Source organism: Capricornis sumatraensis, chromosome 3, assembly GCF_032405125.1.
Source record: "Capricornis sumatraensis isolate serow.1 chromosome 3, serow.2, whole genome shotgun sequence".
In the NCBI taxonomy this organism is placed as follows: domain Eukaryota; kingdom Metazoa; phylum Chordata; class Mammalia; order Artiodactyla; family Bovidae; genus Capricornis; species Capricornis sumatraensis.
Genome location: NC_091071.1, coordinates 46,199,965 through 46,213,500, shown reverse-complemented (window position 1 = coordinate 46,213,500; position 13,536 = coordinate 46,199,965). Strand labels below are relative to the sequence as shown.

The 13,536-nt window shown below is 53.9% G+C and overlaps 1 protein-coding gene across 2 annotated transcripts in view; it reads right to left on the bottom strand.

Annotated features, from left to right (window-relative positions):
* ARHGEF4 (Rho guanine nucleotide exchange factor 4) overlaps positions 1 to 13,536 on the bottom strand; it is a 104,300-nt gene that overhangs the window by 2,976 nt on the left and 87,788 nt on the right. The window contains exons 4-10 of one of the 2 annotated variants that reach the window (XM_068967656.1): positions 9,448 to 9,473; positions 6,134 to 6,149; positions 4,684 to 4,863; positions 3,513 to 3,692; positions 3,261 to 3,440; positions 1,704 to 1,936; positions 1,216 to 1,345 (exon numbers count right to left, since the gene is read on the bottom strand). In XM_068967656.1, coding sequence (XP_068823757.1) covers positions 1,216 to 1,345; positions 1,704 to 1,936; positions 3,261 to 3,440; positions 3,513 to 3,692; positions 4,684 to 4,863; positions 6,134 to 6,149; positions 9,448 to 9,473 — 945 coding nt within the window. The remainder of the gene's footprint in view (positions 1 to 1,215; positions 1,346 to 1,703; positions 1,937 to 3,260; positions 3,441 to 3,512; positions 3,693 to 4,683; positions 4,864 to 6,133; positions 6,150 to 9,447; positions 9,474 to 13,536) is intronic. The other variant, XM_068967655.1, reaches the window with a different exon arrangement.

Here is a 13,536-nt window from a genome sequence, read left to right as displayed (position 1 = left end):
ACAAAACATTGTTAAAGTTTGTTTCATTTTTTCCCCCCCACTTTTAAGATGGCTGTATGTGCGTGCGTCCTCTTAGTCATATCTGACTCTTTGCGACCCCATAGTCTGTAGCCCACCAGGCTCCTCTTTGTCCATGGAATTTTCCAGGCAAGAATGCTGGAGTGGATTGCCACTTCCTCCTCCAGGGGATCTTCTCAACCCAGGGATCGAACCCACATCTCTTGTATCTCCTGCACTGGCAAGCAGATTCTTTACCAACTACGCCACTTGCAAATGTAAAATTCCCTGTTGTGATTCACATGGTACTTTGATTGGACAGCACTGCCCTTAGAGAATAATTAAACTTGGCTGAAAGTCACTTCCAAGGCCAGTCTTTTAAAAGAAGTTAAGGAGGTCTTCCAGCTCAGTGTACCTGAAGTCCCATCATCAGACATTACAATTTCAGATGAAGCTGTACTATGTCTGGTTCCTCCAGGAAAATACAAATCCCAGGTATTTGTTTGGGATAAGTGAGTTTGTGGGGACCCTTAGCCAGGGCTGGGCCTCAGAACCCATGATCAGGAAAGCAAAACCCAAACACTGAAAACAAAACATAAATCATAGCACTCAGCCCCACTCCTGGGGATTCTAATTCCGTATTTCTAGGGTGGGGCCCAGGAATTTGTTTTTTTCATTGATGTTTTGGTTGGTGAGTGAGAGTGGAGAGAACAGGCCAGGAGTGCCATCATTAGTTCAGGCCTCCTTGCTGCCCTAAGAGGTGAGACTGGCCCACACGAGGGGATTGTGTGTGCCCGGAAAACAGAACCGAGAGGCTCTGACCGGTGGCAAGCTGTTTCTGGTCCTGCTGTGGCAAACCTGACCACTTCTGTTGAGAACCCCAGTAGTTAACTCAAACTTGGGGGCCCAGCCTGTCCCTGGAAGCTGGCTGGTTGCACCCTGGGAGGAGCATGTTGCGTATTACACGTGTCCTGAGCCCTTCACCAGGAAGGAGGCCAGCAAGCCTCCTCCGGGAGCAGCGCCTGAGGCTTGGTGTTTGGAGAATGGCTGGGCTGGCCCAGCAGAGGCCCAGCTCTCTCTCCTGACACCAGCCTGTTTGCTGGTTCACAGAAGCATGGCACCCTGCTTCAGCTCCCTCTTAGGATTTCTCAGGGGGCAAGCATGATTTTAATGCCAGGGCCAAGCCCTTTGGTATTTTCTGAGGTATTGGATCCTCACCTCCCAGTCCTCTATAGAGCTTTGCCACTGAGCAATCTTGTCGATGTTTTCAAGTCTCCGTTTCCGTTCATTGATGAGCTGGGCCACATTTTTCATGGCATGTAAGGCAGCTTCCACGTCCTTGAAATCCCTGGGGCCAAACAGAGATGGCAGAGGGCTTATGGATCAAGAGCAGAGGAGGGCTGGGAACATCCTGGAGCCCCCCGTGGAGCCGCTTCCTTCGAGGGCTCTGCCCCTGGGCTATTTCTTCACTTGTCAAGTGCACCCTCCCATCTTCTGCATAAACGAGGCACGGAGCAGAACTTTATATCCTACTCTCGCCCTCTTCCTTCCTGTCAAGGATAGCTTATGAAGGCAGGGACTGTTACATATTTTAAGCCTGTGCTGTTGCCCCAGTGCCTGCAGCATTGCCCAGCACACTACGAGCCTCCACAAATGGACTGACCCAAGGCCTGGAGAGCCACCCCTCTCCCCCAGCACCCTCCTACCTGTGCTGGGGGTGTGTGTACTTGAGCAGCTCTGCCAGTTGCAGAGGGTACTTGCAGATCTTCTGCACGGGCGTCAGGAGGAAGCCATCCAGGGAGATGTCAATCATCTTCTGCAGCAGCCGGCAGGCCTCGAAGAAGTACACGTACTTGCTGAGCTTGGCGAGGCGTGAGAGCTCCACGCAGGCATTGGGGTGGTTGTTGCAGTACTCTGAGTAGATCTGGAAGTCTGCTTGCTGCAGGCACAGCTCAGGGTGAGAAGACAGTCTCCTGCTCCCCCAGGCCATGGGCAGTGTTGGGACAGGGGTGGGAGAGAGTGCAGGGGATTCAGGTTCTGTCTACCTGCTTCTTTGGGCACAAGCTATGCAGAATCATGCCCAAGGACATGAAAGACCCCAGAAAACTCAGGTACAGAGTGCCTACTGCCAGTTGGCTTTCTCTCCTGGGCTCTCAGCATATATTCTGACAGTATGCCAGGTACTGGGGTGAAATCAATGATACTAATATGAAAGGCCAAAAAGGAGAGAGAGAGGGAGATTGAGATGAAATGGGTGCCAGGGCCAATGGCTGTGCCTCCCAGGCTGTCTTTCTTCTCAGCCCAGGGTTTTGTTTCTTCCTTACAAAGCTCTGGCTTCACATCTGAAGACAGCCACTGTCAACGTCTTTCCTCAACACCACGTGACACAGACATACCCATGTTGCACGTGTGTCCTACGGGAGACTCCCTGTGTCTGTTTCTGTGTGTATCTTTCATCTGCCTGGAGTCAGAAGGAGACCAGGGCTGGCATTTAGCAGCCTAGGACTTCGTGAACTTAGGTGGGAAAGGAGGGTGGCATCAGCTGGCTGCCTGACAGGCTGCAGTGATGGTCACACTGGGTAATGCTGATAGCATGCCTTGTTAGACCTGCCCTAGTTCCCACTTCCCCGTCACAACTCTGCCTGTTGACAAATGGACCCAGATCCACAGTCGCTCAGGTGCCCAGACACACCACCTGCTCCTGAGGTCTCCCTCAGCTCTCCACCTGCCACTAGCAAGAGGTGGCAAGGCCTGCCCACCCCCCACTGCTAGCAGCCAGAAAGGAACACAGGTTGTCCTTGATGGGCTGGGCAAGGCGTCTTCTGCTCAACCTCGTGTGACTGCTACAGGAGAGGGTTAGAAATGAGTCCCATCTAGCCCAGACCAGTCCAATGAACCTCGGCTAAATGTCAACCGGCATTTAGAGTGGAAATAAGAATTACTTCAACCCAAATTTCAGTGTGCTTACTGTGTAAGGAACCCCAGAATTTGCTAGGAATGTCCTTAGGGTGCCCAGCCCACCTCTGCCCCAGGCAGTTCCTTTCAGGGCTGAAGCCTAGGCCCTCCTACTCCAAGGAGCATTCTCTTCCTTGGGCCCCAGGCTGACCCCCAGAAGTGGTGACACTTCTAAAACAGGGTAGAAGGGAGAGGGCAGTTGGGGTCAGGGCTGGTGGGGTAGGGCGAGCCCCCAGCAGAGATGGGCAGAGCTGGGGCTACTGCCCGGGGAGGGCTTGGGGCCCAGGCCCCAGGGCCAGTGTGCTCACGTGCTCCAGGAAGCAGGCACCCAGCTCGCTCAGGTGAGGCCGCTCCCGGTTGAACTTCTGCTCCAGTGCCTTCACAAAGGCCTTCTGGCATCTGTATATGTCCTCGATGTTCCCGAAGATGGTGCGCAGCTGCTCCTCGCTGAACATGTCTGCCCGCTTGCGGCACTGCCTGAGGTACCCCTGGGGGTGCGGGTGGTCAGGGTCCCCTCTGGGCCCCACCCTGCCAGCCCGCCCACCTGCCAGCAGCCTCACCTCGCAGATGTCTCGCAGGTGCTTGATGTAGTCTCGCTCCGTGCTGAGGATCTCGTTGATGACATTGGTCCGCATCTGGTCCCTGCTGCCCTGTGCCTCGGTGCCCCCGCCATCCCCAGCCCCTCCATGCCCAGGCCCCAGCGCCTCATCGTCTGCAGGCTCGTCCTGGTTCACCCGCAGCTGCAGACAACACGGCCAGTCAGAGTCCCCCCAGGGTCAGCGCTCAGCATCCCACACGCTGACATCACGGAACTGACCCTCGGAGGACTCACGGCGTTACAGGGGCAGGAAGCTCCCGCATCACCTGAGTAGTGCCCAGAGGGACGGGGAGGGCAGGTCCAAAGGCGGGTACCCAGTCCCCATTTTCTCCCTCACGTTTGGCTCTGCCAGCACAGAGGCTAGAACGGTGCAGATGCTCACTACAGGGGTTCTGCCAGCACCTGCTCACACTGGGCCTACTGGGGGCTGTGAAGCAAGTAGATAGGTGGTGTGGCCTTGCTGGCTCTGAGACTATAACTAGGAAGGGCTCAGGGGGCAGAGAGGGCTGTTAACCCAGGAGGTCTGGGGCAAGAGAAGCAATGAACCTCAGGGCCTGGGGCCTCCCCTCCCCACTGCCCTCTGCCTGACCTTTTGGAGGCTGCACCAGGATTCCTTCCCTGGAGAGCAAAGGCTGCCTCAGGTCTGGGTTTGCTCCCTGTGATCTCCTGGGTTAAAGACTGAGCTTGTCCTTGCCTCAATTCCCTAGGTGTAGTGACAGTTCCCAGAGTCCAGGACTGTTGTGAAAGTTAGAACTGAGTATCTGCGCACATGGTCTGCACAGCTTCTGAAGATCCTGGGAGGCCCAGCTGCCTGTGGCAGTGGTATTCTAACATGCAGACCCTCTGCCCCCAAAGAGACCCATCACTTCTGACCCATTCTTCTCTGGCCTCTGAGGACTCCTGGAGAGAGGGCAGGGGTAAGGTGCAGTTGGTGGTGGCGCAGGAGGAAGGCTGTGTCTCAATTCCCAGGCTGGGCTTCCTGGGAAGCTCACCCAGCCCTGAGCCTGCAGTCCCACCCATGGGTGAGACATCCACATCCAGCACCTCAGACCCCAGAGCAGATTCAGGCTTGTGTTTCAGAGCCTGCTGCTGGCTCTTCTCAGGTCTAGGAAAAGCCAGGGCCAGTGCCATACCCGCACAAAGTTCGCTGGAAACCAGCCCTCGCCGTCAGCGACACGGCCCCACCACCACTCTCTGTTGGTGGCGTCCATCACTTCGATGACATCTCCAGCTTTGAAGCCCAGTTCCTGGTCATCCATGGTGACATGGTCCCAGAGCGCTTCGGCACAGACCACACTGCCATCGCTGATGAGCTGTGGAGAGAGCCAGGGAGGACATGTCAGGGGGTAGAGGTGCTCCTCTAGCCTCTGTCCCCCTACTCTGGAAAGAGGGAATCCTGGCTTGTTCACAGAGGAGTGGACTGATGGGGGCTCCCCTGAGCTCCTCAGGGGGACAGGGCTGTGCCCAGGGCATGTGCCCAGACATGCACTATGTCTAGACTGGCACTGAACTTATCACTGGAATCCTGGTGAGCCATCAAATCTGAGTGCAAGCATGCTGCTCCCCCCGCTGTACAGGGCACACATTCCTCCCGTCCCCACTGGGCCAGGATTCAACTACTGGCTCTCAGCTCCCGCTGTGTCTCTGCTGTGCTCTGTGATGCTGGGCCAGGGCACTGCCAGCTGCATCTCTGCTGTACCCCTTGGACCCCATCAGGGGCTCCTACTGTGGACTTTGAGGGGACCTCAGAGCTGGAGAGAGAAGGGCCTCACTCCTTCCTAGTGGCTTCTTGTGGACACGCAGTACCTGTAAAGCCACCTGACAAACAGCAACGCCTCTTTCCTCAGGTCTGGCAGTGCCCAGCCATTGCAGTAGCTGGATCTGGTCTGCAGTGGTTTTTGAACGCTTGCAGAACCAGTCTCCTGGCACCCCTGGCACCAGCTGAGCAGTACCTCTCCTCAGTTCTAGATCTCCAGCCCACAGGATTCTCACTCTTTCTGATTCCACCATTTCCCTTTATTCCCCAGCTCTAACGAAGGTCCATCTTAAAACTGCCATCTCTAACAGAAACCTCAGGGCTGTTCTTGAGCACGTGGTGACTGAGTCAGCTACTTTATACCTGCTGAACAATTCTCAACATTAATTTCTCCCTGTGAAAATGACTGGTGTGGTTCCTCTTTCCCACATGATCAGAAATCACATCAGGAGGGATGCTCCCCTCCTATGCAGTCCATGTGCTCAGAGCTCTGTTTCACACTGGGCTTGAAGCAGGAGGTAGACCCCCCCTACCCCCACCCAGGGTGAGCAATTAAGAGTTTATTCCCTGTGGACAGGAACTCCGAAATATCAATAAGCAGGACAAAGAGAGAAGGCTGAGCCCTGCCGATATAAAGATAAGATACCACACGTTTCTCATTCTTGACGTTAAGGAGACCTTCCTGACTAGAAAGCTCCTTGGAGCTTTCATAGGCCCCTGCAGTGGAATCCATCTTGACTGAGATGTGCAGGCACATGGGAGGGTCCCGAGGTATACCAAATACAGACTCAGAACCAGGCAAATCAAAATGACTGGCCAAAGGAAACTTGGACCAAATGCCCCCTAAAAGTGACCATGAGGGTGTGACTCTGAGTGTGCCCATGTGTCTATCCACATGTACTGTACTCTTCTTCCTCCTAGTACACGTTTCACTTATTTCATCACTCTCTTTGTGGGAAATCTTTTCTGCAAAGCTGAAGAGCCAGGGCCTTGTCACCGACCACTGACCTAGTGGTCAGGATGTGGGTCTCTAACTGTTGTGACCCAGCTCAGTCTCTGGCAGGGAACTGAAGCCCTACTTCAAGCCGCTGCAGGCCGAGGCCACCTGAGATCCGGCCGACTCCTGCTTTTATGTCATGTGGGCTCAGCATCTCCTCCGTGAGTGACAAGCGGCTCTGTGGGCTTTGGGCAGGAGGAGGAGCAGACTGGGGCTGCCCAGGAGGTGAGGTCTGTGCTCCTCTACTAGGGCCAAGTGTTGGCTCTCATTGTCACAGGCCTGGGCCAGCTCTTTGGCTAAGCGGTCAAGGCCTTGGGGCATCACCAGACAGCCCCTCTGTGCTCTTTCCTCTTCTGAGCTGCTACCCAGCGAGGGGCCTTCTTTGTTCCAAGGGCGGTCCTCCCACCAAAACAGGAACTAGCGAGACTAGCTGGTCTCTACCTCAGTTCCACTTGCTATCTCCACAGTGTCCCAAAGGGACAGGGTGGGAGGTGGGAGGGGTGCTTAAGTACTGGTGCCCATTCCAGCTGGGCCTTGCCTCCAGGGTAGGGCCTGAGAAAGCATGTTCAGAGACTACCATGAAGTGCTTTATGTTTTGGTGGGTGGGGTTTAAGCCTGTTCCAAACCCCAGTGAAATGACTTTTCAGAATAATCTACAGCTTATATGTACACCCATTCTCATAGTAGCAGCTCTTCATGGGCTGCACATTTCTGTGGTCCACCCAGGGACCCTGGGCTCAGAGCACTGGGCAAATCCTGGGGGTCACAGACCCCCTCAAGACACCACTGTACTCATCCAGCTAAGAAGACCCACTATGGGTTTGTCCTTTCCTGCAGGGAGAAGCCTCCTGGCTGCAGTGAGGCCAGGATGAGACAAGTGGACTTGGTGGGGCCAAACAAGAGGAACTGACCAGCTGCAGCCTGGGAGCAGGCATCAGCCTGGGCGGTTAGCACAAGCAGGCTGCCATCCAGGTCTTGGTGGGTCTGGCCCCACACCAGGATGAAGCAGAGTGCCTCAAAGGTGGTATGGGTGAGCCAGTGTGGACACAGCTGCAGGTGAACATCCCTGCACAGGGACAGTGACCAAAAGTAAGTGTGCCCATAAGGATGGAGGCTATTTGGGAAGATTTGTATGTTTTGAGTGATGAGTTACCGAGACTGGGGAGGATTCACCCCTGGAGCTGCTTAGGTAACCTGAAGTTAGGATCTGGAAGGGAACAAAGCTTCTTGTTTATTAAGCTTTGTAGATTTGATCCTGGAGAAGTGAGTGTTCTCAGACTTCCTATTCCTGCAAGTCCCCCAGCGCAAATCTGCCAGTTCACTTTCATAGGCCGGCTAATGGGATGCTACACTCTGATCGGAGAACAATCTGTTAGATGGCAGGTGGATGCTGTCCATCCTCAGGGCACACAAACTGCACACACTGGTCCCCACACAGGGAGGGAGTACTGCAGACACACTAGGTAATTTCCACCAGAGGAACCAGGTCAGGTGTCTCCCCTTGTCTCCATATTCCCTCAAATGAGCCCTAAGCAAAAGCCCCTCTTGAATGGCCAGTGCTTCCTGCTCTTGCCAGTCTTTGCAGAGAGGTGCGGATCCTCCACAGGTGGTTTTCTGCTCAGCTGGAAGGGCTCCAGCTCTGGGGCAAAGAGACACAGCTTACTGGAGAGACCAGGACTCATGACACCTTTATGGACAATCCCATACTCATCCTGATCCATGGGGGTCACTTTTGAGTCCCAGCACCTTGCTGGGAACAGGGGAGCCATGAGCAACTTACACAGTTTCCCTGTGCCTTGGCCCCCATCAGCTCAGAGTTCCAGGGAGCTGGATCACCAAGCTCCCCTGTACATCCACAAATGGGAGGTGCTTAGAGGAGTTACAGCTATGACATTAACCATTTGTGTGATGTCACCAATACAGAATGTAGCTCCAAGGGGTCAGAGATGCAGTCTACCTCCAGGGCAGCCCAGCGGCCACCAGAGCCAACAATGGTGTGCTTCTGGACAGGGGCCCTTCCTGGCACTCTGAAGTGCAGCTGCACGGAAGGCAAAACTCAACCTGGGCAGGCCCAGCGGCGAGGGTTCTGGGCTCAACCTTGGGCTGGTAATGAAGAGCACAAGCTGCCTCTGAGGTGTGAGGTTTTTATGTGGGGGCAGGTGGAGGACTGCACCAGCGGAGGGGGAGTCAACTTCAAGACTAGGATAAGCCAGGGACAGGGGGCAAGATACCTTTTTGTGCGTCTGAGATTTTGACAGGCCGGGGAAAGCCAGGCTCTGCCTGAGTGCCCCAGGATAATCACCCATCACCCTCCCCACCCTGCCCCACCTCCTCTCTGTCTCACACATGTGGGTTGTTGGAGGATTCCACTCCGACAGTCTTGGGAACAGGGCTTGGCTCCCACGGCCCCCTGCGCAAGCATCCTGGGTGTGGGGCTGTTCAGAATGCTCACTTGCAAGAGGCAGGGTGGTGGGTGGCCGTGCCTTTGGTGGGGGGCATGCTGACTGAGAGCACTTAAGACTTAAAATGGTCAAAGCAACTGCAGATAACATGAACAGAGGAAACCACTCATCCTCAGACATCTCAACCCATACAGAAAAGCACGTCCAGATCTGCTCACACAGTGGTCACATGTGCAAGGTTCCCTGACAACCAGATAGCCGCGGCCACAGCTGCATCCGCATCCTCAGTTACACACACAGACGCGCCATTTTACACACACGCGCGCGCGACAGGCGTGGCACATGTGTTACCTCGTCCCTGAGTCACCCACCTGGCCGCATCCCAGGGGAATACACACAGACGGGCCCTAGCACCCGGGACTTGCGGCGGAGGCCTCTCTTCAGCGGCCGGCAGTGCGGCGCTACCCCGGCCGCACCTCGGGCTGTTGGCGACTGCGGGCTGGGGGTGGCAGGAAGATGCTCACCGGCGCCACTCACCCCGGCGGTCAGCGGAAGGCCAGCAGAAATATCAGCACGACGTTGATGAGCACAAGCAGTGCCAGCACGGCGAAGACCACCACGCGCTGGGCGCCGGGGGGCAGGTTGCAGCGCAGGAGGGCGCGCAGGACGCTCCCGGGCGGCGCGGGGCGGCGCCGGGACTGCGGGGCCCTGGCCATGGCGCCCGGGCTCTCGGCCCGCGCGCCCCGAGATCCCGCCGCGATAGGGCGGCTGTGAGGCTGCCGGGGCGCCCGGAGTGGGGCGGAGTCGCCGCACTCTCCAGGCCCCGGCTTCTCCCTAGCGGCGCGCGCCGAGGTCCCCCCCAGTCCCAGCCCCGCTACCCAGCCACCGACGTGGGCGGGGCAGGGGGTGGGGCCGGGCGATCCGGCGTGCTCCCAGCTCCGCCCGGAGCGCCTCCTCGCTAGTGGTCCCAGTGGTCCCGGTTCCTAGCCGGCCGGGCGCACAGAAGACCAGGGTGCGCTCGGGGCGCCGGAGGCCAGGGATTCTGAGTCCTAACACCAAGGACTCTCCTTGACCCTGACTTCACAGGCTAGTGAGTGCGGCTCAGAAAAGTCAGACAATTTGCTGTCAGAAAGAAGCTCGCCCAGGAATTTGAATTCTGGATAGACAGCGATCCATGCAGAGGTGCTCCAGGAAGGCCCTGACTCAGGACATCTGCTTACGACCTTGCCTATCAGCGCAGCATTTTGTTCCTATGAGAAAGCATCTGGCTTCTTCAGCTGCCGACCCTCCTCCCCAGTTTCATTGAGGTATAACTGACAAAGATTGTGTATATTTAAGGCGAACGACTGGATATTAGACATACACTATAAAATTACCCCCACAACCAAATTAACTACCATTTCCATCACTTCAAAGAGGTACCATTTTGTCTGTGTGGTGAGAACACTTAAGAGCTAATTACTTAGCAAATTTTAAGTACAATATTGTTAATTATACTCATCATGCTGTACATTAGATCCCCAGAACTTATTCATCTTGTATAATTAAAACTTTGTACTCTGACCAACGTCTTCCCATTTCTTCCCCTGCCCCTCAGCCCTTAGCAAGCATTCTACTCTGATTGTATGAGTTTGACTTTTAGATTACACATATAACTGAAATTATGCAGTATTTGTCTTTCCGTGTCACTTAGCATAGGGATCATTCACATTGTTGCAAAGGGCAGGATTTCCTTCTTTTTTTAAGGCTGAATAATATATATACCACATTTTTATTCATCCATTCATCTGGATATTAAGTATAATACCTAATACTTAGGTGTTAGACTTCCATGTCTTGACTATTGTGAATAATGCCGCAATGAACATGGGAGTGCAAATATCTCTTGAGAGATCCTGATATCATTTCCTTTGGATATACATTCAGAAATGGGATTGTTGGATTATATAATAGTTCTATTTTAAATTTTTTGAGGAATCTCCATACTGTTTTCCAAAGTAGCTGTACCAATTTACATTCCCATCATCAGTGTGTAAGGGTTTTCGATTCTCCACCCGCACTAACACTATCTTTTGTCTTTTTAATAACAGCCATTCTAATGTGTGAGGTGATACCTCATTATGGTTTTTGTTTGCCTTTCCAATGTTGAGTGACAGTGAGTATTTTCTTTCAAGAAATGTCTATTCAGGTCCCTTTGCCCATTTTTAAATTGGGTTGTTTTTGTTTGTTTTGCTATTAAGTTGTGAGTCCTTTAAGAGATTTTACCTATTAACCTTTTATCAGATACATGGTTTACAAATATATTCTCCTACTCCATAGGCTGCCTTTTCAGTCTGTTGAGGGTTTCCTTTTACTGTGCAAAAGCTTTCTAGTTTGATGCAATCCAATCCCACCTACTTTTGCTTTTGCTGCCTGTGGTTTCCAAATGTGTCATACCCAAAAATCATCACCCAGACCAATGCCAAGATTTCCCTTTGTTTTCTTCTAGGAGGTTAATGGTCTCAGGTCTTACATTTAAGTCTTTAATCCATTTTGAGTTGACTTTTGAGGGAACAATTTTATTCAGCAGCTAAAAAAAAAAAAAAAAAAAAAAAAAAACACCCTATGTCCAGTACCTAGGGACTTCTTTTGCTTCCTGGTCAGAGCCTTCAGTCTTAACCTTGTAAGGCTCAGAGCTCACATGCAAGCCTCTTGTTCCATCCATGTGAGGAGCTCTGTCACAATCACTGTGCCCCTCCGATGGGTCAGAAGGCTGCAGCTGAGGGGGCCAAGGAAACTGAAGAGCATCTAAGATGTGGGCAGAGGTTTCCAGGCTCCATGCTCAGCTCTGTGGCTCCTGGAGTAGGAGGAACCCATGGTGGGATTATGTGCAGTGGCGGGGTGTTCCCTTGTGGGTGACAGTATGTTCAGATTCCATGTGTGTGCCCGCTCTATATGGATGTAAGAGATGAGGTAACCTGAAGACGTTACCATCCTGCTGAATAGTGCAGGTGAAATACCTGTGGGTGTGGCAGAGGAGGGTTGGGATATGTCCAGCTGGGCTGTCTGCTCCCTGCAGATCTGATGGTTTAGCCTGGCTCTACCTATCTGTCTAGTAGGGGAAAACAGTCCTGCTCCTGCCCAGTTCTTCAAAAAACTGGTTCAAGATTTTCTCTCTTAACCTCTTACAAGGATTGTAGGGGCTCCCTGAGCCCCAAATCCCATACCTCTGGTGGGGTATGGCTCAGACCTCTGACCTGGTCATTTTACCCCTATGGTTCTAGAGCCATCAGACACCCAGGAAAGAGGGCACAGAGGGCTGTGTGTCTTCAGGCCACGGGTCAGGGCGGTGCTGAGTGCTGTGGGTCTACAAGACCTACCTGGCCTCAGGGGCCATGCTTTAGGACTTCAGTCATGGCCCAGTTCTGGGATGAGGTTTCTGTCCCCTCTACAGCTGAGCAGCCCAGCAGAGTTTCAGTGGGAGAAGAACCTCTGAACGTGGGCCAGAACAGAGAACTGAGCGGTGGCCTCTTGTCCAACCTTGGGCACCCAGGCTTCAGACCCCGGTGTCTGGGTACATGGCAGGAAAGACAATAGCAACAGGCTTTCTGTATTTCATGACCAAAAGCAAAGCCAAAAAAAGCTTAAAAGCAAAGGCCTAGGCCGCCGAGGGGTTCAGGCTGGAAGGATCCAAGCCAGGGAGAGGAAGGTAGGTGGAGGAGGCAGCAGGGCCTGGCCCACCAGGCTGGTGGCGTGGGTTGGTGTGCAGGTCTGTGAGCAGGCAGGATTGCTGTGGAGATGGGGGCAAGGCTTTGGGAGTTGAGGGAAGAATAAGGCTGCCCTGGGCTGCTGGCCATGGACACTTGCAGGCCTGGAGCACTGACCAGCACTGGGCTCCTCCCTGGGGCTGAGGAGTGGGTGCAAGAACCATGTCAGGTCTGGGGACAGATATCCCGGATCACAGGCACTGGGGAAGACAGAAACTCCTGGAGAGAGGGGGGTCAGACCCCCTCCATGGAGGGGTGGTCGCAAGTTGGCCTTGAGTCCTGTGGTGTTCTTTAAATGCTCCATAAATAAGTGCTAGGAGCAACAGGAAGGCCACACTACCTTCTACCCTTGGTAACTCTGTGGCCCTGTGCGCCAGGCCAGTCCTGCTTCCTACCTGCTGTGCTGCTTGTGTGTGTGAGTCAGTCACTCAGCTGTGCCTGACTCTTTTCAACGTCATGGACAGAGCCCACCAGGCTCCTCTGTCCATGGGATTTTTCCAGGCACGAATACTGGAGTGGGTTGCGAGTTCCTTCTCCAGGGGATCCTCCCAATCCAGGGATCAAACTTGGGCCTCCCACATTGCAGGCAGATTCTTTACTGTCTGAGTCATCTCAGGGAAGCTGTGCTGGCTTACTTATTGGCAAAACTCCTTAAAAAATGTTTTAAGCCCCAGGTTGGAGTACCAGCTTTATGTCTGTCTGCCCTCTAGTCTGGGTGTCATCTTCTCTTGGCAGGATGATCCACGAGCTGCCACCAGGCTACCTTGCCCTCCTGGAGCAGGGCCATCAGAGCAGCTCAATACACAAGTGCTTAGAGGGGAGCCAGACACATGAAAGCCCTTAGTTCCATGCAGGAAGTGGGCAGAGCTGGGGGCAAGCCCCACTCCCCATGTGTGCCGTCCTGCAGTGCAGCTTGGCCTGGCCCAGAAGGGAGACACTGTTGTCTGCAGGTTAGTGAGTGGCCACCAGGAGATCCCAGGCCTCCTGGCTGAGAGCTGTGCCTACCATCCTCTGGTTCTATCTCACAACTTGGTGTGGGGGTTAAAATGAAAAGGAAACCATGACTTCCAAAGACATTGCCTACT